The 25,166-nt window shown below is 40.4% G+C and overlaps 1 protein-coding gene across 1 annotated transcript; it reads left to right on the plus strand.

Annotated features, from left to right (window-relative positions):
- Nucleotides 1-22: 22 nt before the first annotated feature.
- Nucleotides 23-24,230, plus strand: znf592 (zinc finger protein 592). Its single transcript, NM_001078692.1, is given in 9 exon segments — nt 23-270; nt 6,956-9,236; nt 12,726-12,904; nt 14,930-15,106; nt 15,961-16,120; nt 19,191-19,454; nt 21,440-21,549; nt 23,430-23,583; nt 23,665-24,230. Coding segments are annotated over 8 exon segments (3,750 nt in total). The 5' UTR covers nt 23-270; nt 6,956-6,989; the 3' UTR covers nt 24,124-24,230.
- The last annotated feature ends 936 nt before the right edge of the window (nt 24,231-25,166 follow it).

Consider the following 25,166-nt stretch of genomic DNA (forward strand, 5'->3'; position numbering starts at 1 on the left):
TGCCTCCTTCCGGAAACCCCTAGCTCTGCCTTCAGAGTTTGGCCCTTCCTCCTTCCTCAGCCTAAACCACCATTCTACTCACGCAGGCCCACCTCCCCTCCCTTTCTACCCAGCGCTCCTCCTCTTCCCAAGGCCCAGTCCCTCTCCGCCATGTTAGTTTCCTCCGGTTCCGGCCTACTGGTCTGGCTGATTCCCGGGTCCCCCGATAGGCTCCGGGCCCAGCTGCCCCTTGGGGCGCTGTCGTGTGATCGATGAACTGTTTGAGGCAGGGTGAGTATGAATGGGGTGGGTAGGCCTGTCGCTCATGGCGGAATATGGACTTTACCATAGCTGGTAACATGGGGAGGGGGTGTATAGATCCAATACAGGTGCCAGGGTGCAAGGCATATGATACAAATATAGAGGTGAGCATGTGAGCAGATATACAGATCGGGACTAATATATTGTGGGGGCAGGGCATGGCATACAGTCTATGCCGAGAGCTCTCATATGTAATGTTGCAAATGCATCCTTGCATGCAGTATGACACAACTTTAACAAGCTAGTAAATACAAGCAAGCTGCAGATAATGTACATGTTCCAATAAAAGGCATTTCTTCCTCACCGTTTGAATTGTTTACCTCTTAACCATAATAAGAAGCTGTATATTTTACAGAAGCATCCCTGCCACACGAGTTGGAAACTGTAGTTATATAAACGTTGGGTGCCACAAGTATGCCAGGCTTGTACACACTTACTGGGCGCTATATACAGTGAACCAGAAGCATTGCGTGGCTCAGTTCTTTTAACAAAATTTAACATGTTTTGGATATTTTTTGTATATATGTGCACCACCTAATGTTATTCATTGCATATGGGTTTTTAAAGAGCCAGTAACACCAAAATAAATCAAAGGGGGTTTGTGTGCATTCAACTATAATGTAACTATGCTTTTATACTATAATGTAAAAATTGTGGGTTTGCTTCAGAAGTACAGCTATAGTTTATATAAATAAGCTGCTGTGTAGCAATGGGGCAGCAGTTCAAGTTGAAACTGGTCTATGGGGCACATGTTTACATGCAAGATAAGCTGTATAGAATACAATTACACTAGAAGGTAAACAGGAGAGAAATGCCATTCATCTGTCCCTACAAACCTGTAGCATGGAAACTTTCCTCACATTAAAAAGCACATTTGTTTTCAAGTAAATGTTATTCCTGCACTTGCAAATAAACTAGATGCAAACTGTAAATATAAAACAACATATTTTATTAGGTTATTGGTCCTTTAAACTTTATGGCAGAGCAGCCATTGAGGCTGTCATCTGCTAGAGTGGATTTGTCCATCTAGAAAGTTTGTGCATAAGTGAGCTTAACCCTTCAGTCTACCAAAAGTTAAATTCAAGTGGGGGTTGCCAATATGTTAGACAACCTGCTAGTGAATATAATCACTTAACCTTAGACCCTAGGCTCCTGTTTTCTGAAAATTGCACCGGATACTAATCTTTGAGAACCATGCCACTGTCTCTGCCAATGTCCCAGCAATCCTCTGCACATACACAATACATACTGCGCATGTGGTCTATCAAGAGCAGCAAAGAGGATTGTAGGATCAATGGCATATATGGTGGCACAGTGCTCAAGGTATACTACCCTGCTCTGGTGGGAACATATTTGCTCTCCCACCCCAAATAATGTTATGTGATGTGTCTTTTAAGAAGTATATAGTTAAGAAGACTTTCTACTCCAAAACTTTTTGTGTAATACAATAAAAAAGTGGCTAAGCATTACTTTTTTTTAAAAATTTATTGTAAGGCTGCAGAGGGCTTCATATAAGGAACCCAGAAATTAAGGGTTTTTGGAGGGGGGGGGGGGGCACAGTTCTGGAACTTCAAAGTTCTTGTGGTTATGGACACATTTGATCTGTGGTCCAGTATTCATTAAAATAACATTTCTTTCCTTGTCCCTTTACTACTACCTTTAAAGGTAAAGGCAATATCGGGCTAACCCTATAATTTCGCCCTTGGGCCAAATGATCAAATTAATGCGGTCCTTTGTCCGACTGCCTAAATACCCGCCACTTTAATTTGATAATTTGGCCCAACGCCCAGGCTAGTCTAAGCTAGCTGAGTGCACATAGATGATAGATACTGTACCAGCTATGGGATGGCTAGATATTGGCTTGCATCTGAGACTGTACTTGAGATGTTTATTGTCTGTATCTTTTTTTATTTATCAGTGGATGTTTTTTTTTTTTTAGTTCTGAAGTTAATCATATTTGGATTTGTAATAAGTTCATGTAATTGGATATGGTTGACTGTAGAAGTATGCAGACTTGAATGTCTGAACGGATTGCTGTCAGCTGCAGATGCTTACCTTTTGTGATGACCAATAATGACTCAAAAAGTAATATGCAACACAAAAACATCCAATATGTTGTAACAGTCAGAGTTTCATGATTGCATTCTGTGAAATCTATTTAAGGCTGTGTACATAAGGGCATTAAGGGTGAGCTACTACTACCCTTAGGGTGAAGACACATACAGCTACTTAGTAGCAGCTACTTGCCACAGCTACTAGACACCAGAAAATAACTTGCCATAGACAATACTGAGATTTGCCTCTGCTAAAACACATGTAGAGACGGTTATCAGTAAAAGATCAGCATTGTCTATTTTATTAGCCACAACAAGTCGCTGCTACTAGTATCTATGTGTATCTTTTGAAGACACATGGAGCTACGATTTCCTGAAGTCGCCCGAAGTTTCCTTGAGAGGCAACTTCGGGAAATCATAGCGACATGTATGCCATCCCACCGCCGATTTACATTCTTGCCGGTGGGATGGAATTGCAGGGAGATTAGTCGTTTGCGGCAAGGGAGATTTGTCGCAGGCTACTAATCTTCCTGTGTGCCACTGCCCTTAAAGTCACATTCTGGATATCTCAAAGGTAGCCTAAGGCAGTGCCAACTTCTTTCATATTGTGGACTTGCAGCTGTTAACTGAAGACATGTTTGAGGGACAAATTCTTATAAAATGATGATAATCTGTAAAGTTTATTGGTTGAATGAGGACCACAAAAATGCGGGCATCATTTAGTCCACAGGCCTCCAGTTTTACAGTCCTGGTCTACGGAACAGGGCTGTGGAGTCTGAGTCGGAGGCAATTTTGGGTACCTGGAGTCGGAGTCGGCAAAAAATGAACCGACTCCTACTAAATTTAAATGGGAATAAAAAAAAAAATAAAGCAAGTTTAAATGTCCCAATTCACAAACAGTCATAATTACTTCTCTGCTATAGGAATAAAGCCCAATGCACGCAGTGCATAAACGAATGTGTTGAGTGATCATGAAGCATGCTTTTCATTGACTGTATGCTTCACTAAATACATTAGCATATTAAAAACAGAGGAGTCGTAGAGTCGGAGTAGAAAGTATCAGAAACTGAGGAGTCGGAGTCGGTAGATAAATTCTCCAACTCCTCAGTTTCTGATACACAGCCCTGCTACGGAATGCACTTAAAATTTCCAAAGTCAGCTATTATTTTAGTTTTTATATAAATTTCAAGTTAAATTTAATATCCCCTATATGTTCATATTGATTTTCCTAGTGTAATTGTCTAATGCAGTGCTGTCCAACTGGCGGCCCACACCCAAGTGTGGCCTCCCACCTGTCTGGCTTCTGTGACTGCTTACCTTTGTGTCAGTGGTAAATGGTATCAGTACTGAGATGTTAAGTGGCCCCCTGCATTTCTCACATCTCAGATTCAGGCTGTGAACCCCTGTATTATTCATACCTGTAATCCCATGTATTTTTCACACCTTTATGATCCTGTATTATTTACACCTTTTAGTCCCTGCATTTTTCACACCTAGGTTTAGACTGTAAGCTCCCAAATTGTTCACCTGTTCACACCTCAGACTGACTGTAGGGGCAGTGCCAGAATTGTGTCAATCTAGGTACTGCCTGTCCTACCCTGCCTGTGTGTGCCATACTCTGCCTGCCCTATGCTGCCTGTGTGTGCCATACTCTGCCTGCCCTTTGCTGCCTATGTGTGCCATACTCTGCCTGCTCTATGCTGCCTGTGTGTGCCATACTCTGCCTGCTCTATGCTGCCTATGTGTGCCATACTCTGCCTGCCCTTTGCTGCCTGTATGTGCCATACTCTGCCTGCCCTTTGCTGCCTGTGTGTGCTACACTTTGCCTGCCCTATGCTGCCTGTGTGTGCTATACTCTGCCTGCCTTACCCTGCCTGTGTGTGCCACACTCTGCCTGTCCTTTGCTGCATGTGTGTGCCACACTCTGCCTGCCTTATGCTGCCTGTGTGTGCCACACTCTGCCTGTCCTTTGCTGCCTGTGTGTGCCATACCCTGCCTGCCCTGTGCTGCTTGTGTGTGCCATACTCTGCCTGCCCTATGCTGCCTCTGTGTGCCATACTCTTCCCTATGCTGCCTGTGGAAGGTGACCTTGGCAGGGGTTAGTTCTGGGAGTTTGTTTGAAAATAGTAATTTGAATAGCATTTGAAAATAGTTGTTATATGGTCCCTAAGGTGTGTAATTATGTGCTGGGGGTTGCTGCGTTATTCACAGGGGAGGTAAGTCTTAATATGACATGATAAACTTCTTTCACATATGAACGAAGAGGGATATCCCTACAATGAGCACTAACCATTTGAGTTTTTGCTGCACTATCACCATTAATGTGAGTATGGACTTTAAAGCTCTTGTAATAACATAGGTGTGGTTTGAAGTAGGTACAGTTTAAGAAAGGGGAGTGGTCAAAACTGGCTTCCATTATTGGCTCTCCACCATGTAGGTCAGAAAAATTCCTTAGCCCTTAGTACCACAGAAGTTAGACAGCACTAGTCTAATGGAATTATTTAAAGGTGACTGTATAATTATTTCTCTTTTATTATTCCTGATCTTCAGTAAAAGTATTATTTAATTTAGCCACATACACATATTTTTGACACTGAACTGCATAATGTTTCTAATGAGAGAATATACACCGTTTTGCCATGAGCTCATTCAGTTTGGCTTATGTAAAATGGCATAAACACTGCATGCACTTCCAGTTACAAATATAAATGCATTTTTTTTCTACACAAACATACTTGATTCCTCAATTTGAAAGGAACCTATGATATTCTTTCTATGTTAATGGGTACTAGTCCCCCATCCCCATTAATCTTAGACAATAATGCAATCCCACCCTTTACTATGTTTCATTGTGAAGGGATGGATTCTGGGATAATGATGTCTCTGCTTTCCATAGTGAGTGTGGCAGTGTTCCTCTGAAAAGCAGTGAGGCTTCAAGTCCGAAAATCCATAACTTCACAATGAAAGAAGATAAGTGTGGGATAGCAATACATTGTGTGTCTAAGGGCAAAGACAGACAGGGCGATTAGTTGCCGTGATTGTTAAAAACACAGTCACAGTGATGACTAACGTAACGTTACGTGTGAAATTTGCAGTGCGGGATAAGTCGCACACCTAAGGGATGTTAGAAATTGTGTGATCATGGGATTTTTTTTTTTTTGTCTGTGGGGTTTTTTTTGTGTGTGAAAAAAAAAAAAAAAAAAATATATATATATATATATATATCAAAGTCTCAACAGGCACTCACTTAAGAGATCTGAAAAAAATGCCTGGGTGCAGTACAATGGTTTAAAGTAATGTAACGAAAATACAAGGTTCCGCACTCACAGGTCTTATGAGAAATAAAGGAAAAATTTATTAGCAAAAATGCATGTGACGTTTCGGCTGCGACAGCAGCCTTTTTTTTCCGTTTTATATATATATATATATATACATATACATATACACACAAGGACTTTGGCAATAAAGTGAAAAAATGTATTGAAAAAAATCCAACATTTCGAGTACCGACTGTACTCTTCTTCAGGGACAAACCACGTTGGATTTTTTTCAATACACTTTTTCACTTTATTGCCAAAGTCCTTGTGTGTGCTGCTCTCTGTCCATATATTTCCTCTTTTTAGCCAGCACCCAAGGCATTTGCATCTCTATAGGGTGTGCTCCACTCTTCCTTGTATGTATGTGTGTATATATATATATATATATATATATATATATATATATATATATATATATATATATATATATATATATGGACAGAATGTTTATTAATCCAACCTTTTGAACACTAAATGTGTTCTTCTTCTGGGAAAAAGCCTGGGATTAATAAACTTTTTGTTTTTTCTTGAAGTCCCTTGTGTGTGCGGCATTCTGTCCTTTTATTAATAACAATAGTCAGCACCTAGGGCACCAAGGCAAATGTATAGCCATTTAAATACTGCTCTACAAAGTCCATTTGTTGTATCTTTACCTATATGGGAGCATTTTAAGCAAATTTAAAAAACTATTTACAGTACTTTATATTTATATTAATAATTATATTTACAGTTATATTGTCCTTATATTACCCTATGTGTTTAGTTTGCTGATCCATGATATCTCAAGTCTTTGTAGTTTTGTGCCCCAAAATATGCACAACAGTATAGTTATATTGATTTATATAGGTCGGTATACTGGGATTAAAAACTTTGAACTCTGTTCAAATAAAATACACATACCTTACTACCTTCTTAAATATTGTGTCATTTTTTATTACAAAATAAATTTTACAGTAAAGTTATAGTAATGAACAGGATTTATATAATTTACACAATGTTTTTGGCTTTTTTTCTAATGTATATTAGATTTCAGATTTAACCATCTTAGATATGGATCTGCATTATATTAAGCATTCATAAATTCACTTATTTTTTACATTGAACTACTTATATCACATGTAATAGCTATATATCATATTTTGCATAGTTTGCATTATCAAAATAAATCTTCTGCATGTGTTGAGACTTTTTTATTCAGTGACTAGTCATAATTTGTGAATTTTCAATTTGTGTCTTTATGATCTCTGTAACATGAAACTTTTAGCGACTTTTCTTCTTTTGCAGATTATATACTGTGTCAATAGTACTACTGTCAGTCATGGGGGACATGAAGACTCCAGACTTTGATGATCTTCTGGCTGCATTTGATATCCCTGATGCCACAAGCCTTGATGCAAAGGAAGCAATTCAATCTACAAGTGATGAAGCAGAAAACCATCTTAAAGCAGCAGAAATGTGCATGGATGAAAATTTATCCTTGTCCCAGTCAATGCAAGCTTCTGATGTTCCTGCTGTCAGTGTGATCGTGAAGAACACCAGCCGCCAGGAGTCTTTTGAGGCATCTGAAAAAGAAGGGAACCACATTGGACCAACTCTTCTTCAAAATGGGTTTCGGAGCCCAGAGGTTGGAGCAGAGTCAAATAGTTTGGGGCAAGGGTATGGGAAATTTGAAGCCAGTTTTATCAATGGGGATAGTTGTAGAGGCTACACAGAAAAGCTGGAGACACACAAATCAGAGCCTTTACCTACATTTTCACAATTCAGCCCAATTTCCAGCCCTGAACCGGAGGACTCATGTAAAGATAATGGAATCCCCAGTAAGCAAAAACCAGCAGAGTCTCCATACTTCCCACAACCATCCATGTATGTTCCTTCTGAGGGCTGTATGGTGGATTTTTTGAGAAAGCCACCAGAAACAGAACTCAGTATGTTCGATGAATACTGCAAAAAAGAGCAAAGGACAGACTGCAAGGAAGCAGAGAAGGGAAAAACTGAGGAGCAAACAAAGGACTTAGAGAATGTTAACAGCTTAATTGGAGGGTCACTTCCATTTAAAGATACTGAGAACAATAGTGTTAAAGAGGAGAAAGAATTTTCAGAAGCAATGGGCTCCTCTGCCATACCTCCTCGCCAGCGTATTAAACCTGCTCATTCAAAGCTGTCTTCCTGTGTGGCTGCTCTTGTAGCACTGCAGGCAAAGAAAGTTGCTGTTTCTACTAAAGATGATGTCTCTAATATCACTAAAGATACTGGAGCCCCACTAAAAGACTGTGTTAAGGGAAGTCCTAAAATGCCAAAGTCACCCAAGAGTCCCAAAAGTCCTATGGAGGGGGTTAAAAAGATCACTAAACCCCCAGACAGTCCTATGAGTGTCTGTAGTGATACAAGTAGCAGAGGCTCTCCATCAGTTGGTGCTGGCTCCCCACCTGCTATCCCCAAAGTGAGGATAAAGACGATAAAGATGTCATCTGGAGAGATAAAAAGAACTGTGACCAGAATCTTACCAGATATTGAATCAGATGATCTTGTAAAGTCTACAGAAAGCCTTTTGGCTCAAAGCTCATCACATGATGATATCAAACAGTCTGATCAGCTTGAAAGTGAACCAGATAAAACAAAGAACACTGGCAGGAGCACCCTCCATGGTTCTAGTGTGGTAAATCCCCAGGTAGCTAATGCCAATGGCGAAAAAAAGAAAGGAATGCCTACTTCTAGTTTTCAAAATCCTGGCAATGGTTCTGTAAAGCTCTCTAATTCATCACTGTGCAAAAAACAGTCACAAACTTCCTCTAAGACAACATCTAACCAAACCACATTGCTTCCTAAAGCAGTTCACCTTGCTAATCTCAATTTGGTCCCTAATAGTGTTACAACTTGTGTAGCCACAAAGACGCCTGTCCTAAAATCGACCCATGTGCAAGCCACACCTATGACTGTGCCTTTAGTGCACCAAGTAAAAGTAGCTGCTCCCGTTATTGTGGAGGCATTTAATAAGCTTCTACACAGCACCAACCCAGTTCCAACATATACACCTAATCTGAACCCACCACCTGACTCCAATATCAAGCTTCCAGCTTCTGGCTATAATTGCCTGGAGTGTGGTGACTCATTTGCCCTGGAAAAGAGTCTTTTACAACATCATAACAGACGGAGCATTCATATTGAAGTGATGTGCACCCAGTGCTCAAAAATGGTTCAGTTCTACAATAAATGTAGCTTACTGAGCCATGCCAGAGAACACAAGAGCAAAGGACTGATCATGCAGTGTTCCCAGCTCATGATGAAGCCAATCTCCTCAGATCAGATGATGTCAGCTACATCTTTACTTACCACAGCACTTACCTCTCAAACTTCCTCCTCCAACCAGCGGACATTATCTCAAGGTGCTCCACTGGGAGTGTGGTCTGGGACTTCTTCCTGTGCTCCACCTGCTATGCCTCTTTTTGCAGACCCATATGGACTAATACGCCATGGGTTCAAGTGTCTGGAGTGCTCGAAACAAGTGGAGGATTATACTAGTTTAGCAGGACATTATCAGAGAGTAGCTGAGGAAAAAGATGGACTGGTGAGTGAGGTTTGAATTTCAGTCGCAATATGTTTTCATATTTACCACTGGTGAAAAAATATAAAGAAAAAAACAGCTATTTTGCTTTAGCAGTCTTCTTAGGGCTAATTTCTTTGGCTCAATTTTCTTCAGTGATATCTGCTTTGTTGTTACACCATGACCCATCTAGTTGTATTTCTTGTGACTGCTTTGTGTCACACAGCACTGTAAGCATGGACTTACTGGTGTATCTATCATTCCTAGTGCAGCTTTGCTGTGGCTGCACAGGAAATGTGTACTGTTCTGTGTTCAGAGAGAAGAAATCCAGCTGCAAGAGTTACTTTGACACCACTTCTGACTAATATTGGTATACAAACCAGCAAATGGCATGGTCATGGTACAACACCAACCCATTCCATTTTACTTGGCCTTACAGCTAATAAATAAGTTTCCTTTTGTTTTTAGAAGAGGCTTAGGCACCATTAGCATTTCTCTTTTAAATGGAATAATAAGGCCCTGCTTGATGAGAATCCCTTGTTTGTGAGTGACATGTTGGAATTTTTCTTTGCCCTTGGAATTAAGGTGGCCATACACATTAAGATTTTTCTCCCCCTAATGACCAATTTCAGTGCGATCCAACAAATCTGTCAAATTATCCTAAGGTTAGTGGGCACCGAACGATTGCACATCTAGTGATTTTTCATTCGACATTGGTCATAAAATTCTTCGGGCAGGTTTTAAAATTTTCGTAATTAACAATGAAATTTACCTGCTTGGTCCTGCAAACAATTGGAAAATGGGCAGTTTTCCTAGCTGCAACTGACGATATTGCTTAAAATGGTCATTTTCGTTGATGGACAAATCGTACTTTTAAACGATCGGTTCAGGGTAAGCTTAATCCTATGTTAACTATAAAAGTCTTATAATAATCTTAACGTGTATGGCCAGCTTTAGGGTTGTAGGATGAATGAAAATTTACAAATACATGTTGCTGAAATCCTGTGAACATTTATTATCTGAACTTCCTAAAGTGGACTGGGCACAAATAGTGTGTAGTATATGATATGTGTGTGGACTCAATGGCACTCTGCAGCTCCAACCTGGCCCAAGGAAATTCACAATACCGAAGCTTGAATGAATCCGAAACTTTAGTACTCGACGTGACAATACGATTTTGTTGCGCTTTTTGTCGCAAAGTACAAAAAAGAAAATACGCAAAAGTTGTAACCTTTAAAAAAAAAAACACACACACAAAGTGGAAAAAAGATAGTCCGTTCTGTATGGCTTATTCCTTAAGGAAAAGTAGGGAATTGCCAATTTGTTAGGTATCGCCCATTGAATCTAATAGTTGACCGTTGGCACCGTATTTTGTACTTTCCTTGTTCTTTAATATGTCTAGATGTTAAAAGATTTATTTTTTATGTGCACCAATGGCATGCTTATAGAATTAGATTTTATTCATTTTTTTGTGGGGGGGGGTATTGCTACCTCCTTACCCTATAAATAAAATTAAATGGGAACAGCCATGAAAAATATTATTATTATATTGAAAATATAAAGTCTAGACAAACATTTTAGCAATTTATAGTTTTTAAAAATTTTGCACCGTTACCAAGTTATGGCTAATTATTGAAGCAGTGTCCGATCTCCACTCTCCAAAATCTCTGGCTCCCTGGTCTGCATCAGTGACGCAGAAATGTGTGAGTGACAGAGCAGAGTAAAAAGCTGATTTGCTGTGGCAAATCCTCAGTAGCCAGATACAGGTATAACAACAAAGTCAATTACAGCAATATTACAGACCTCTGCACAGGCAACTGTGTGAGTACAGGCACATAGATTTCTGTATGTTCGATTTACAGACACCTCTCTGTCTCTCAGTCAGAGCTCTCCTGTAGACTGACCAGCCAGGCTTTCAGGCTTCTTGATTGGCCAGTCTGTAGCATTTACTCTGCTACAGGAATTTGTGGCCAGCACATGTACCATGGGGAGAGGCTGAACTGTGCCAGACAGTGTATAGGCAAAACAAGGGAAACCTTTGTATAAACACTATAATTCAGTGGCCTAACTATAGAGAAAGCAGACCCTTAAGTCACAGGATGGGGGTCTGCTTCCTCTATAGCCACTGAAAGCTTGTGCATCCAGTGCTAGCAAAGGTGCACGCGCACTCACTTGCATGTGTCTGACTGCAGCAAATGGGGTGGGTTAGGCTTCAGTAGACACTGGGCCCCTCTAAAGATTTTCTGCAGGGGGGCCCAGCGGCATATAAGTTACACCACTGTTTATATTTCTGATGGATTTTAGTTTTCCCCTGACCTGGCTGATCTGCCTTCTGAGTAATGTCTCTTGAATTTGTGGTTCCCAGTTTGGAAACAGTAAAAAAGAAAACATTTCTAGTGAATGATAATGATTTAAAACCCTGCCTGAAGCCAGTCTATGTATTCTTAAAAAATAGCCATATTTTCTGATTAGCTTGCATACAAATAAAGAGTGACTACAATGTTATTGCACAAACCATAATGCAAGTTATTGTTTCTACAACATTTGTTTGAGTTATACAAAAGGCAAATTGTAGTTTTATGGGAATGTGCAAATGGATGCCCTAAAGTTATTGTTTAACTACAGCTCCCAGCACCACCTGCCAGCTCACTTGACATGTACATTTCAAATTGCTGAGCCTTAGTGTCAAATAACTCGATTGCTGCTGCTCAGCAAAAAAAAAACTAAAAGCAAGTGATATGTGGCTTCTTTCATGTTTTTCTCATAAATTACCAAGAAATAAATTTCTGTGTGTTTGTTAGTAACTTAGATAAGTGAGATGGAAAGTGTCAGACAATGTAAGGGTGAATTGGGTTGAATTTTTAGATGTTCTTCAAAGTCTTTTCCAGGTTTTCTATCCGAAAAAAAAGACGGGCCGGTGGGGGTTGAGCTTTAGATGTCAGTCAAGAATGGTTGGACCACTCCACTCTTCTCTGCTCAGAACACAATCTGCCTGTCAGAATTGAGCCAAGATAAGCAGATTCCCATTCATGATAGTTCCCCTTTAAGTGTCTAAAGGTCCCCATACACTATAAGATCCGCTCGCTTGGTGATTTAGTCACCGTGCGACAAATCTCCCTTGTCGTGGGTGACTAATCTCCCCGTAATGCAATCCTAGCGGCAAGAATGTAAGTAGCCAGTGGGAGGGCATACGTGGCGATGCGATTTGCCAAAGTGACAGAAGTTTCCTCTCAAGGCAACTTCTGCGACTTTGGCAAATTGCACCGCTGTGTATGCCATCCCACCAGCGATTTACATTCTCGCCAGTGGGATGGCATTTCGGGGAGATTAGTCGCCTGCGACAAGGAAGATTTGTTGCGCGGCGACTAATCTCCCCGTCTGTCACAGCCCATAAATGTGCTCTTCCCAGGTTTGTATTGTTCTTTGGCTAACATACTCAGTAATAGTGACAAGAAATGTTTTTTTTCTTACCCATCACCTTGTCCCTAAGTCTTTCCTTTTTCTTTCCAACAGACTTGCCAGGTATGCCAGATGATGCTCCCTAATAAGTGCAGTTATGGAGCACACCAACGCATTCACACACACAAATCTCCATACTGTTGCCCAGAGTGCGGGGTGCTCTGTAGATCTGCCTATTTCCAGACTCATGTTAAGGGAAACTGTCTGCACTACACACGCAAGGTGGCATTTCGGTGGGTACAGTCTTTCCATATTGAATAGAAATGAAACCTGTTGATACCTTCTCTAATTTAAAGGGGCAGTATACACCTATGCACAATCTATTTTTTTTTTTTTTTTTTAACATCAGCAAAATAAGTACAACTTATGCTGCAAATACTTCCTGCCTATACTTTTAATAAAGTTGCTTTTCCTTTTTTACCCAATGATCTTTCCCATGACCGTACATCTTTGAAAAGATTACAGTTTTACCGTGTGTGGCCAGTGGTGCACAGTGTGGCCCTTTGTGCACATTGACAGACAAATGCAATTCAATGCAGTTACTGCACAAATGGGGTAGTTGTGTATCTGCTGTTTCTCCATTATCAGAGATAGTATATCATTTTTCATTAGCCTTAGTTAATCTACAAATAATGAGCTCAGGGGTCTTATCTGTACATTAGCTACATTTCAAGAGCCAGAAAAGTGTAGCTTCAATTTCTGCACTTTTTAGCACAAGAAATAATAAAAAAAAAAACCATATATTTTTTTTTACTTTATTTAAGCAATAGGCAAAAAGTATGTTGTGTGTGTTTGCATATTCCTGTGTGACTCTATAAAAAAAACAAACTTTATTTTTTTAATTGAGTGATATCTAGCATCATAATATAAAGTAACATTTTATATAAAAATGTAAAGGAGAATGAAAGGTAGTATCACTGGGGTTTCTGTTTTAGGCACTTCCTAGTGATTATAGTTGCTTACTTCCTAACCTGGGTCACTGCTCATTTTCTTTAAAAAAGGCACCGACGTGCTGTAATTTTCCTGAGAAAAGTACAAGGCACTGGCACGTGTGTGTAATTATGAAATAATGTACCTCCTATTGTAAATTCTAACAATATTAGGATATTACATATTCCATAGCAATATAAAGGCACAAGGTGGCTGCTAATATCTAATAGGGCGTATGTTATTTTTTATAATACAAATTGTGATGACATGACTATGCACCATTAAAGTGGACTTGTCACCTTAATCCAAATTGTTTTCTGTTGTGTTTGTCAAGCAAAATAAACTTTACTTACACTATATGGGCTCTGGCACACGGGGGAGATTAGTCGCCCGCGATTAACTCCCTGTTCGCGGGCGACTAATCTCCCCGAGTTGCCTACCCCTGCCATCCCACCGGCGAACATGTAAGTCGCCGGCGGGATGGCAGACGCGGCGGCGCGATTTCGCGCAAATCGCCGAAAAAGACTCGCGAGTCTTTTTCGGCGATTTCCAGGAAATCGCCCCGCCGCGTCTGCCATCCCGCCGGCGACTTACATGTTCGCCGGTGGGATGGCAGGGGTAAGCAACTCGGGGAGATTAGTCGCCCGCGAACAGGGAGTTTTATCGCGGGCGACTAATCTCCCCCGTGTGCCAGAGCCCTATAAATGATTTTAATCTTATTTTCTTCAGCCTTGGAATTCACAATTGCAGAAAGCAGGCAGGTTCCATTTTGTGGACACTGTTATCAAAGCAGGCATTGCATCCTGCCAAAATCTTGTTTCTGTGCCAGTATGGGGGGACCTGATGCCCATATCCATGCATTGGTTACACAATTACATGGTGAGGAGGGAGGGGGGATGTGAGGAGGACAGCAACGTCTAAGAAGTTCTGAATTGAAAGTGAAAGTAACTCACTGCCCCACCTCTATGCCTAAGGCATATAGGTGGGGCAGGCAATATATGATTGACAGCTGGGATTTTTAAATGCATTTATAATGGGTATGGATGTGTTAATAAAAATGATTTGGGGTTTCTTGTTTAATTTGAAAAGGGCTTTTATTATACAGCTTTTTATGACTGGGTGACAGGTCCACTTTAATGACATAATTCACAGGATATTCTTGTGTATTTTGTAAATGTGTGCATATAACCTATATAAAATGTGGAAGTAGCCTTGAACATCAGATATAGGTGAACTAGTTCACCCCTTTGTTGAACACTGTACACAAGTATATAATAAGACTTGGTAATTAGCTTGTAATTAGCTTGTCTTTTGAAACATTTTAATAGGTGCATACACTGTGGTGTGGTGTTTATGTCTTTGGGAATGCTGAAAGCTCATATCCAGGAGAAGCACTGTGAAGTGTTCCACAAGTGCTCATTCTGCCCCATGGCTTTTAAGAATGCAGAGAGTACATCTGCCCATATCACAGCCCAGCATCCTACTGCAAACCACAAGAACTCACAGTAAGTGGAATGCATTTCTCGTAATTCCATTTTTCCCCTTTCACTAGGATGCTTATTCAGTTTGTATGCTTCCTAGATTTCTTGTTAAAGGGATTCTGTCATGATTTTTATTGTATACTTTTTATTTCCAAATTACACTGTTTACGTAGCAAATAATTCACTCTACCATTTAAAGTTTTATTCTTGAACCAACAAACGTAATTTTTTTAAGGTTTAATATTGGTGTGTAGGCAGCCATCTCAGTTCATTGTGCCTGAGTCTGAGCTTTCAGAAGGAGTCAGCGCTACACATTAGAACTGTTTTCAGATAATCTATTGTTTCTTCTACTCCCATGTAACTGGAAGAGTCCCAAGTTGGACTTGTATTGCTTACTATTGAGTGCTATTCTGATATCAACTGGGAGCTGCTATCTTGCTACCTTCCCATTGTTGTGCTGATCGGCTTCTAGGAGGGGGGTGATATCACTCCAACTTGCAGCTCAGCAGTAAAGTATGACTGAAGTTTATCAGAGCACAAGTCACATGACTGTGGCACCCTGGAAAATGATTAATATTAGTAGTCCCATGTGAAATTTCAAAATTAAATATTAAAAAAAAAAAAAAAATCTGTTTGCGTTTTTGAAAAACTGATTTCAATACAAGATTTTGCTGGAGAAGCTCTATTAACTGTTTTCCCATGACAGTATTCCTTTAATGAGTATATCCGTTTTTTTCATATAAGCTTCATCTGACTCGGCATTTATTTGGTTTATTAGATAACAATTCTCTCGGCTAACTAATTTACATTTTTATATTTAGAATGACCTAGTCTTGTAATTTGTGGATATTGCTGATTTCTTTTTGTTTATTTTGTAGAATTATCTATAAGTGCTCTTGTGAGACAGTCTTCAATAAGAAGAGACTCCTTCACCAACACTTCTACCAGAACACAAACACGCTACTTGTGAGCGTTTTCAAGTGCCCTGAGTGCCAGCTTGCATACATGCAAAAACAGCTACTAGTGCAGCATCTCAAGGTGAGACATGGGCTTTAGTGGATCTCTTCTGCTAGAGTTGGGTTAAGCCAGCTATGATGGTGCAATAAGGGCTTCTTCTGATAAGTTTAAGGCTGATGGCCTATGGAGCAAGGAAGTCGCCTGCGGTAGGAGAGATCTATTTAACCACTCTGTTAGTTACCCCTACCATATAGATTGTAAGCTCTACGGGGCAGGGACCTCGTTCATCTTGTTTCTGACTCTTATTGCAACTGTACCTTGTATTTATTTGTATTTATTGTTGTACTTTGTATTTATCCATTATCTTTAACCCCGTTTGTATTAATGTATTCTATTATATGTAGCGCTTTATAAATAAAGATATACATACATACTCCAAAATGCCTTTCCAATGGCAACAATAGGAGTTGCCATTGGAAAGGGTTAAGCATTGCTTCGGCTTTCCAAAGTCGCGTGAAGTTGCCTGAGGGAGGAAACTTTGAGTGATTTTGGAAAGCTGAAGTGATGTCTAGGCCTTTTCACCAACGACTCCTATTGTTGCCATTGGAAAGGCATTGCAGAGCAGTTAGTTGCCCGCGGTAGCATTGATCTATTGCATAGTTACATAGGGTTGAAAAAAGACCCGAGTCCATCAAGTTCAACCCTTCCAAGTAAACCCAGCACACACAAACCTATACTGACCTATCTATACACTCACATACATAAACTATATATACCAACATCAATATTAACTGTAGACTTTAGTATCACAATAGCCTTGGATACTATGCTTGTTCAAGAAATCATCCAAGCCCCTCTAAATGGCATTAACAGAATCTGCCATTACAACATCACTAGAAAGGACATTCCACAACATCACTGCCCTCACCGTGAAAAACCCCCTACACTGCTTCAAATGAAAGTTCCGTTCCCCTAATCTAAAGGGGTGGCCTCTGGTGCAACCTTGACTGTCTAACCGCATAGTTTAACCCTTCCATCTCCTTTACCAGTTTAGTTGCACATCTCTGTACTCTCTCCAGCTCATTAATATCCTTCTTAAGGACTGGACCCCAAAACTGCATGAGGCCTTACCAGAGACCTATAAAGTATTCGGCACCCATTATATGTACTCAAAAGAAACAGATAGAAATCAAGCAACCAAGCCAATAATAGCCCAAACCATACTCTAAAAACTTCTACATTCTACCAGAGACCTATAAAGAGGCAAAATTATATTTTCTTCCCTTGAATCAATGCCTTTTTTTTTTTTTATACAAGACAGCACTTTGTTTGCATTTGATTAGGGAGTTTTAACAGCAGCTTGCTTTTCCATGGTTACTGCCCCCACATGGTACCACTTCATGCTATGTCAGTAGCGTTAGAGATAAATGGTTCCATTTTTATGCATTTGGGTCTTTAGGTATGGATCTTGTCCCTTGTTTTACAGATTTTATAATTTATTAGAGAATCCCATAGATCAGTGCTGTCCAACTTCTGCGATGCCGAGGGCCGAAATTTCTCGCGCATACATGGTGGAGGGCCCCCCTTTTAAACCACACCCACTTCAAACCACATCCATTTTATCACAATGGTGGTAGTGCAGCAAAAACCCAAATGCTTGGTCCTCACTGCAGGGATATCAACCATCATTCATATGTGAAAGTATTATATTATGTCATATTAACACACACCCTAAAATCCATATGACTCTTCCCCTGTGGATAGCACAGCAACCCCCAGTACATAATTACACACCTTAGGGACCATTTACTGGCTATTTCCAACTGGAAACTCCCAGAACAAACCTGTGCCAGGTTCACCTCCCACAGGCAGCATAGGGTAGCACTCTGCCTGCCCTACGCTACCTGTGTGTGCTATACTCTGCCTGCCCCATGATGCCTGTGTCTGCCATATGCTGCCTATGTGTGCCATACTCTGCCTGCCCTATGATGCCTGTGTCTGCCATATGCTGCCTGTGTGTGCCATACTCTGCCCTAACCTGCCTGTGTGTGCCATACTCTGCCTGCCCTACCCTGCCTGTGTGTGCCATACTCTTCCTGCCATATGCTGCCTGTGTGTGCCATACTCTGCCCTACCCTGCCTGTGTGCCATACTCTACCTGCCATATGCTGCCTGTGTGTGCCATACTCTGCCCTACCCTGCCTGTGTGTTTAATACCCTCCCTGTCCTATGCTGACTGTTTGTGCCATACCCTCCCTGCCCCATGCTGCCTATGTGCCATACTCTGCCTACACACAGATCTGAGGTGTGAACAGTTGAACAATGTGGGTGATTACAGCCTGAGCCTGAGGTGTGAACACTGCAGGGGGTAAACAATGCATAGATTAAAAAGTGTGAACAACACTGGGGATTACATGTTTAAACAATACAGAGGGCTTACAGCCTGAATCTGAGGTGAGAGCCATGCAGGGGGGGCAGTTAATCTCAGTATTGATACCATTTAAAAGTTATACAATGGTAATACATCAAAGCAGCCAGACAGGTGGGGGGCCACACAGAGGGGGGTCGTGGGCCGCCAGTTGGACAGCACTGCCATAGATAAATAAGTTTTATTATGGATAGCGCTATTGCTACTAGTTCCAAATGGACAGAACTCTTCGTTGTATAGGTATATGCTACAAGTGTACAACAAACATTTGTATTTACAACAGTGGCCGTGGTTGCAGGAAAGATCGTTCGAACCCTCCACTAACATTCAGAGCTGAATCATCAGATATGGAGTTAGAACAAAAGAATTCCACCCTTGTCTGTAGTGGTAAACGCTTGCCTTACGATCAAAATTTTCCATCCCGCTTGATTGACAAGACAACCGATATCCAAGGCTTTTGCCAATATTGGTCGCCTCATCTCCTGCCATACATGCACCGAACATTGTATGAAACTTTTGTACTGTAATTTTGGTGCATGTATGGTTCTATTTTCAAAGTCTTGTCGATGAAAGGGAAGAGATGATGGCTAAAAAAATTTTTTTTTAGTATAGTTTAAAAACCTTGGTAAGATTGTGTGCCAGACTGTAGGTATAAATTGCCACTTGGATTCTGTACGTGTATGTTGTGACTCTGGTGTATTTTATATCTGGGCCCCACTGTAGGCTGTGCATGGCCTTCCTAAAGCCCCTGAGGAGCCAGCAGCTCCCGTGAAGAAGCCAGACTCTGCAGTAAACAAAAGTGAGGACACATCAGCAGCAAAGGCTCAAGTCAAGAGTGTATTGCCTCCTCCTGCAGCCAAGAAAGAGTCTGAATCCTCTGAATCACAGCACAAAATGAAACTTGCAGGTTGGACCTGTGGAGAATGCTCAGAGTGGATCTTGGATAGAGAGACTTATGTGTTCCATATGAAGAAAAGTCATGGGAAGGTATGTGTTTATGGGATGTGCTGTTTTATTTTCAATTTTGTGCTATAATCCAGAAAATACTTGTTGCTGTATTGTTGGCCTCTTGTAATCCTGTTTTACAGATGTTATGAATCTAAAATTCCAAGTACTCATTTAAAGGAAAAGTTCAGTGTAAAAATGAAACTAGGTAAAATAGACTGTACAAAAAATATTTCTAAAATAGTTAGGCAAAAATGTAATCTATAAAGGCTGTAGTGAGCAGATGTCTAACATAATAGCCAGAACACTACTTCCAGCTTTTTAACCTCTTAGTCAGTGACTTTAGGGGGAGGTCACATAACTGTTCAGTTAGTTTGTGAGCACACAGGTCAGATTCTAATGCAAACTAAGTGAACAGTTATGGCCCTCCTCAAGTTACTGATTGGTTACTGACTGCTAACAGCTTAGAGAGCTGTAAAGGAAGAAGTAGTGTTCTGGCCATTATTTTTGGCATCTGCCTGCTCCAGCCTTTATAGATTACATTTTTGCCTAACTAAATTGAAAACATTTCTTATTTTGTGCAGTCTATCTATTTTGTCCATTTTCATTTTTACACTGAACTGCTCCTTTAATGATATTGGCTGACTTAAGTGTTTAGCCAAATTGGATTTTAGCACTGTAATGTTTTTAAATGTAAATTGGGTGATAAAAGGTGTTGATTTTTTATCATAAAAAATAGTTTTGCCAGTTAATACAAATTTTCACAAATTTTAATTATACAAATATAATACAGTTTGGTTTGTTATCCCACAATGTTTTTTTTCTCGACATAATGCAGTATTATATTGTTTGCATGTAAAGTAGCAGCTGCTGGTTCAGCCCCCTACTGGGACTTTGCACATGGGCACAATGCACATTTTCCCTGCATAAGGCAACGAGGGAGAACATCCCCTTTAAAGGAAAAGTAACACTAAAATTTTAAGTAAAAAAGCTATTCTACCATGCACCAATAACTGCCCTATCCTGCAAACCACTTAGTATTTTGAATGCTTTAATAGAAAATAACTGCTAAAACTTGGCTTCCTGTCAATTGAAATACGGCGATACGGCGAAGGAAGGAGCAGCATCCACTATGCGACGATCGATTGATCGACCCTAGCCTTCCTTCTGTATAGGAAGGAGTCAGGCTAGGCTCGATCAATCGATCTTCGCATAGTGGATGCTGCTCCTTCCTTCGCCTTATTTCAATTGACAGGAAGCCAAGTTTTAGCAGGTATTTTCTATTAAAGCATTTAAAATACTAAGTGGTTTGCAGGATAGGGCAGTTATTGGTGCAGGGTAGAATAGCTTTTTTTTTTACTTAAAAAATGTTAGTGTTACTTTTCCTTTAAGAGACAAACCTTTGTATCCTATCCAGCTTATTTTTTATCTGCTATGAAAACATGCCTTATTGCCCATTTCAAATTGAATGGCTGCCTCATGGGTAAACAGCAGTTTTTTATTACACCTGTAGTAGAATTTCTAAAAGAACTTACCACTACAAAGTAACAGTACAATATACATTTTATTGGTTGATGTTACAAGTCCTTTAATGCAGCCGAGGTAACAATCAGCAGCAAAAATGATGTAACTAGCCAAGAGTGATGTATCTGGATGCAGAGAAATGTTGTTGATCATTAGAAGCCAAAGAGCAGTGTAACTAGTTGCTGAGTAATTTAAATCAGAACACGGCAAGATGCACTATACAGTATTGTCAAAACTATCCAGACACCTGCCCATCCAATATCATTCCAATACAAATTAATTGGAAATTGGTCCTCAGCTTGCTTTTATAACAGCCTCTACTCCTCTGGGAAGTCTCTTCACTAGACTTCAGAGCATTGTTTGTGCAGTTTGCTTCCAGTCACCCACAGGAGCATTAGTGGGCTTGCTTACTGATGCTGGGCAGTGAGGCCTAGCTCATAGTGGTCATTTTAATTCACCTACCTGGCATATACCAGATGTAATAATCCTTATTTTATATTTAGTGTATGAAGAGGTACCCATGCAGACTGTGTGAACGCTCCTTCAATTCTTCTGCCAGCTTAAAAAGACACATGAGAAATAACCATGATACAAAAAAAGATTACACATGCTGGTAAGAGGCCATTTGCATATTTTCCCTTTTTCTGTTTATCCTTTCTGTTTTCTCGCTTTTAGTATTTGTTTATTGGAAATATTTAGATAACTTTCCATACATATGCACTTCATGTTTCTTCTCACTAGAGGCTACTGTCACATAGGACACTTTCTGCAATTCAAATATATGGGGCTGATAAGTACCAAGTGTATTATTAACCTGTATCTGATAATATAAAGCAGTGCTGTCCAACTTCTGTTGTACCGAGGGCCGGAATTTTTCCGACCTACGTGGTGGAGGGCCGATAATGGAAGCCAGTTTTGACCACTCCCCTTTTTGAAACCGCACCCACTTGAAACCACACCCATGTTATCACATGACCATACCCATATTAATGGTTGTAGTACGGCAAAAACCTTCCATACTCTGCCTGCCCTACCCTGCCTGTGTGCCATACTCTGCCTACCCTACCCTGCCTTTGTGTGTGCCATACTCTGCCTGTCCTACTCTGCCTTTGTGTGTGCCATACTCTGCCTTCCCTACCCTGCCTGAGTGTGCCATACTCTGCCTGCCCTACCCTGCCTGTGTGCCATACTTTCACTGTGTGTGCCATTCTTGGCTGGTTTGTGCCATACTTGGCCTGTGTGTGCGCCATACTCTGCCTGCCATACCCTGCCTGTGTGTGCCATACTCTGCCTTCCCTACCCTGCCTGTGTGTGCCATACTTTCACTGTGTGTGCCATTCTTGGCTGGTTTGTGCCAAACTTGGCCTGTGTGTGCCATACTCTGCTTGCCCTACTCTGCCTGTGTGTGCCATACTCTGCTTTCCCTACCCTGCCTGCGTGTGCCATACTTTCACTGTGTGTGCCATTCTTGGCTGGTTTGTGCCAAACTTGGTCTGTGTGTGCCATACTCTGCCTGCCCTACTCTGCCTGTGTGTGCCATACTCTGCCTTCCCTACCCTGCCTGTGTGTGCCATACTCTGCTTGCCCTATGCTGCCTGTATGGCACACACAGGCAGCATACAGTGACACAATGCTGGCACTGCTCCTACAGTCTGCACAATAACTATATATTAAAAAACCTTTTAATTGCAGTACCACCTCAGTATATGTTCTTTTTGTAGTGTGCAGGGATTATTTGGGGGTTTCTACTGCTCCTGAGGTGTGAACACGGGAACAATGTGGGTGATTACAGCCTGAGCCTGAGGTGTGAACACTGCAGGGGGTGAACAATGCAGAGATTAAATGGTGTGAACAGTACAGGGGATTACATATTTAAACAATACAGCCTGATTACAGCCTGAATCTGAGGTGAGAACCATGCAGGGGGGGGCAGTTAATCACAGTACTGATACCATTTAAAGCTTACACAAGAGTAAGCCATCAAAGCAGCCAGACAGGTGGGGGGCCACACAGAGGGGGGTCGCCAGTTGGACAGCACTGATATAAAGGAACCTCGCACTACAGTTAATTTAGGGTGCACAGTATTTCTTCTTCTTGTCTTTTCTACTTAGTTTTAACAGGTTTTTAACTATTAAAAAGTAAAAGTTATATTTTAACTTAATTAGGTGTGCCAGTTTCCGACTTTATTGTGTCTATAACACTACATTTTATTATTAACCTGTAGTGAAATTAAAGATGAAGTGCATGTGTGGGCTCCCACAGGTCCCAGTCACTTGATTTGATAATACCTGGATATGCAGCTTAAAACTGCTTACACCTGTGCTTCTGGTTGTTTTCCATTCAAATCAATATCTTAGCTGATTTTCTCCATCTCATATATTCCAGGCTGAAAAAATAGTTTGAATTACTTGTAACCTCACAGCAGAAAATGCAAAAAAAAAAAAAAAAAATGCATGGAGTATGTTTCCTTGTAAGTATTATCCTGTCTTTCAGCTACTGCACAGATAAGCCAACATTTGTCAAGCCTTCCATGTTGGCCAATCACATCATTCTAATGCACGGCATCAAAAATCCTGAACTTCCCCAGCTTCCCACAAATTCCAAATCAGTTGGAGACACACCAGCCCAGAGTGGGGGCCATGAACAGGTACCACTAATCCTATCTTGTTTGTCACATTCTACACATTCCAGTGCTTTATTACATATTTATTTTCTCTGTGGTTTCTAGGCATCTCGCCCCAAGAGAACAGCTAAAGATGCACTAGAACAAGAAAATAAGACTTTGAGTCCCGAAGGCAAGAAACTGAAAACTCTGTATAAGTGTGCAAAATGTGGCTTCACTGCAGACAGCAGCACAGAATTCCTGGAACATATACCCCAGCACAAAACTGACAACTCTACATGCCAGTGTGTGCACTGTGGCTTGTGTTATACTTCTCAAATATCCCTCAACAGGCATCTTTTTATTGTGCACAAGGTAAAGGATGAAGAGGAAGAGCAGAGACATGTAAGCCCAGAAACAAAGCCTCCATCAGATGTGGATGCTCAGAGTGTAAAGCAAGAACCCAGAGAACCATGGCAATGTGCCCAGTGCAATGTAACATTTGAACTTGAGAGTGCGTATTCTGCTCATCTCCGAACTCATGGCGAAAGTCTCTCTAACAAACAGAAGCAGGATTCCGAGTAGCTTCAGACGTATTCTGGTATAAAAAAATTTCCATTTGGAAACCAAGATAAAACAAATGTTTAAAAAACTTTTTAAAAAGAGAATATAAAAACTATTTTTACTATAAACCCAGGAGGTTTGTTGATTTAAATTAAAGTGAAAAAAGGAAAAAAAATTAAGGTACTGTGTTTGTATATACAGACCATCAAACACTCTTTAAAGAAGCATAACTGAATTTTACTCAGAGGCTTACACGGCCATCTAATTTGAAATAATTCACATATATTTAAAAAGGGAAAGAGAGAAATACTTTCTATTTCCAGTTCTGTACAAACTCACTGTTACTAGTACTCTCCCTGTACACACAGCCATTATTTTCCTTAACTGTCCCAGGGATATGTAACAGTTGGGGAAGTAAGTGTTATAGAGGATTTACTAGTGTTTAATAAGAGCGACCAGATTTTTCAGGTAAATGATGCAGTTCTGTTCTCCTAGTCTATATAATAGGTATTTTCTTTTAATATTAACGTTTAAAAAAGCCTTTAATGAATAAAACTCTAGTCATCATCAGCCAGCCCTTTCCTGACTACAGGTGATGGAAGTTCCAGTTTACAGCTGTCAGAGGGCATTTTCCCTACCCATTTAAAAGCCAGTTAAGATGACATACAGTAGAATGTCTATGCTTACTCCTTATTTGCACATAGTAAGCATGCATTTCTATATTCCTCATCCAAGGATTAAAAAGTATAAAAAAAAAAAGTCTCCACAAAATTAAAGAACTATCCAGATATAAAAACCCTGCATTGAAGTGTATTAAAACTAAAAAACATCAGTTTAAAAATTCTGCAATGGTTTAAGGTTATGGCACACAAAGGTGACTTCCCCCCGAGGGAAATATGCACTACTGTGCGTGACAAATCTGAAAATGCAGTTTCTTTCACTAGAATACTGATTACCACATGTAAGACTCATTATCATGTTTGAATTTGGCTTGATCATGGGAAAAATGGCTTCTAACACATTTTTTCATGATGAAGCTGGACTGCCACATACATGTATATTAC

This window comes from Xenopus tropicalis, chromosome 3 (assembly GCF_000004195.4).
Source record: "Xenopus tropicalis strain Nigerian chromosome 3, UCB_Xtro_10.0, whole genome shotgun sequence".
In the NCBI taxonomy this organism is placed as follows: domain Eukaryota; kingdom Metazoa; phylum Chordata; class Amphibia; order Anura; family Pipidae; genus Xenopus; species Xenopus tropicalis.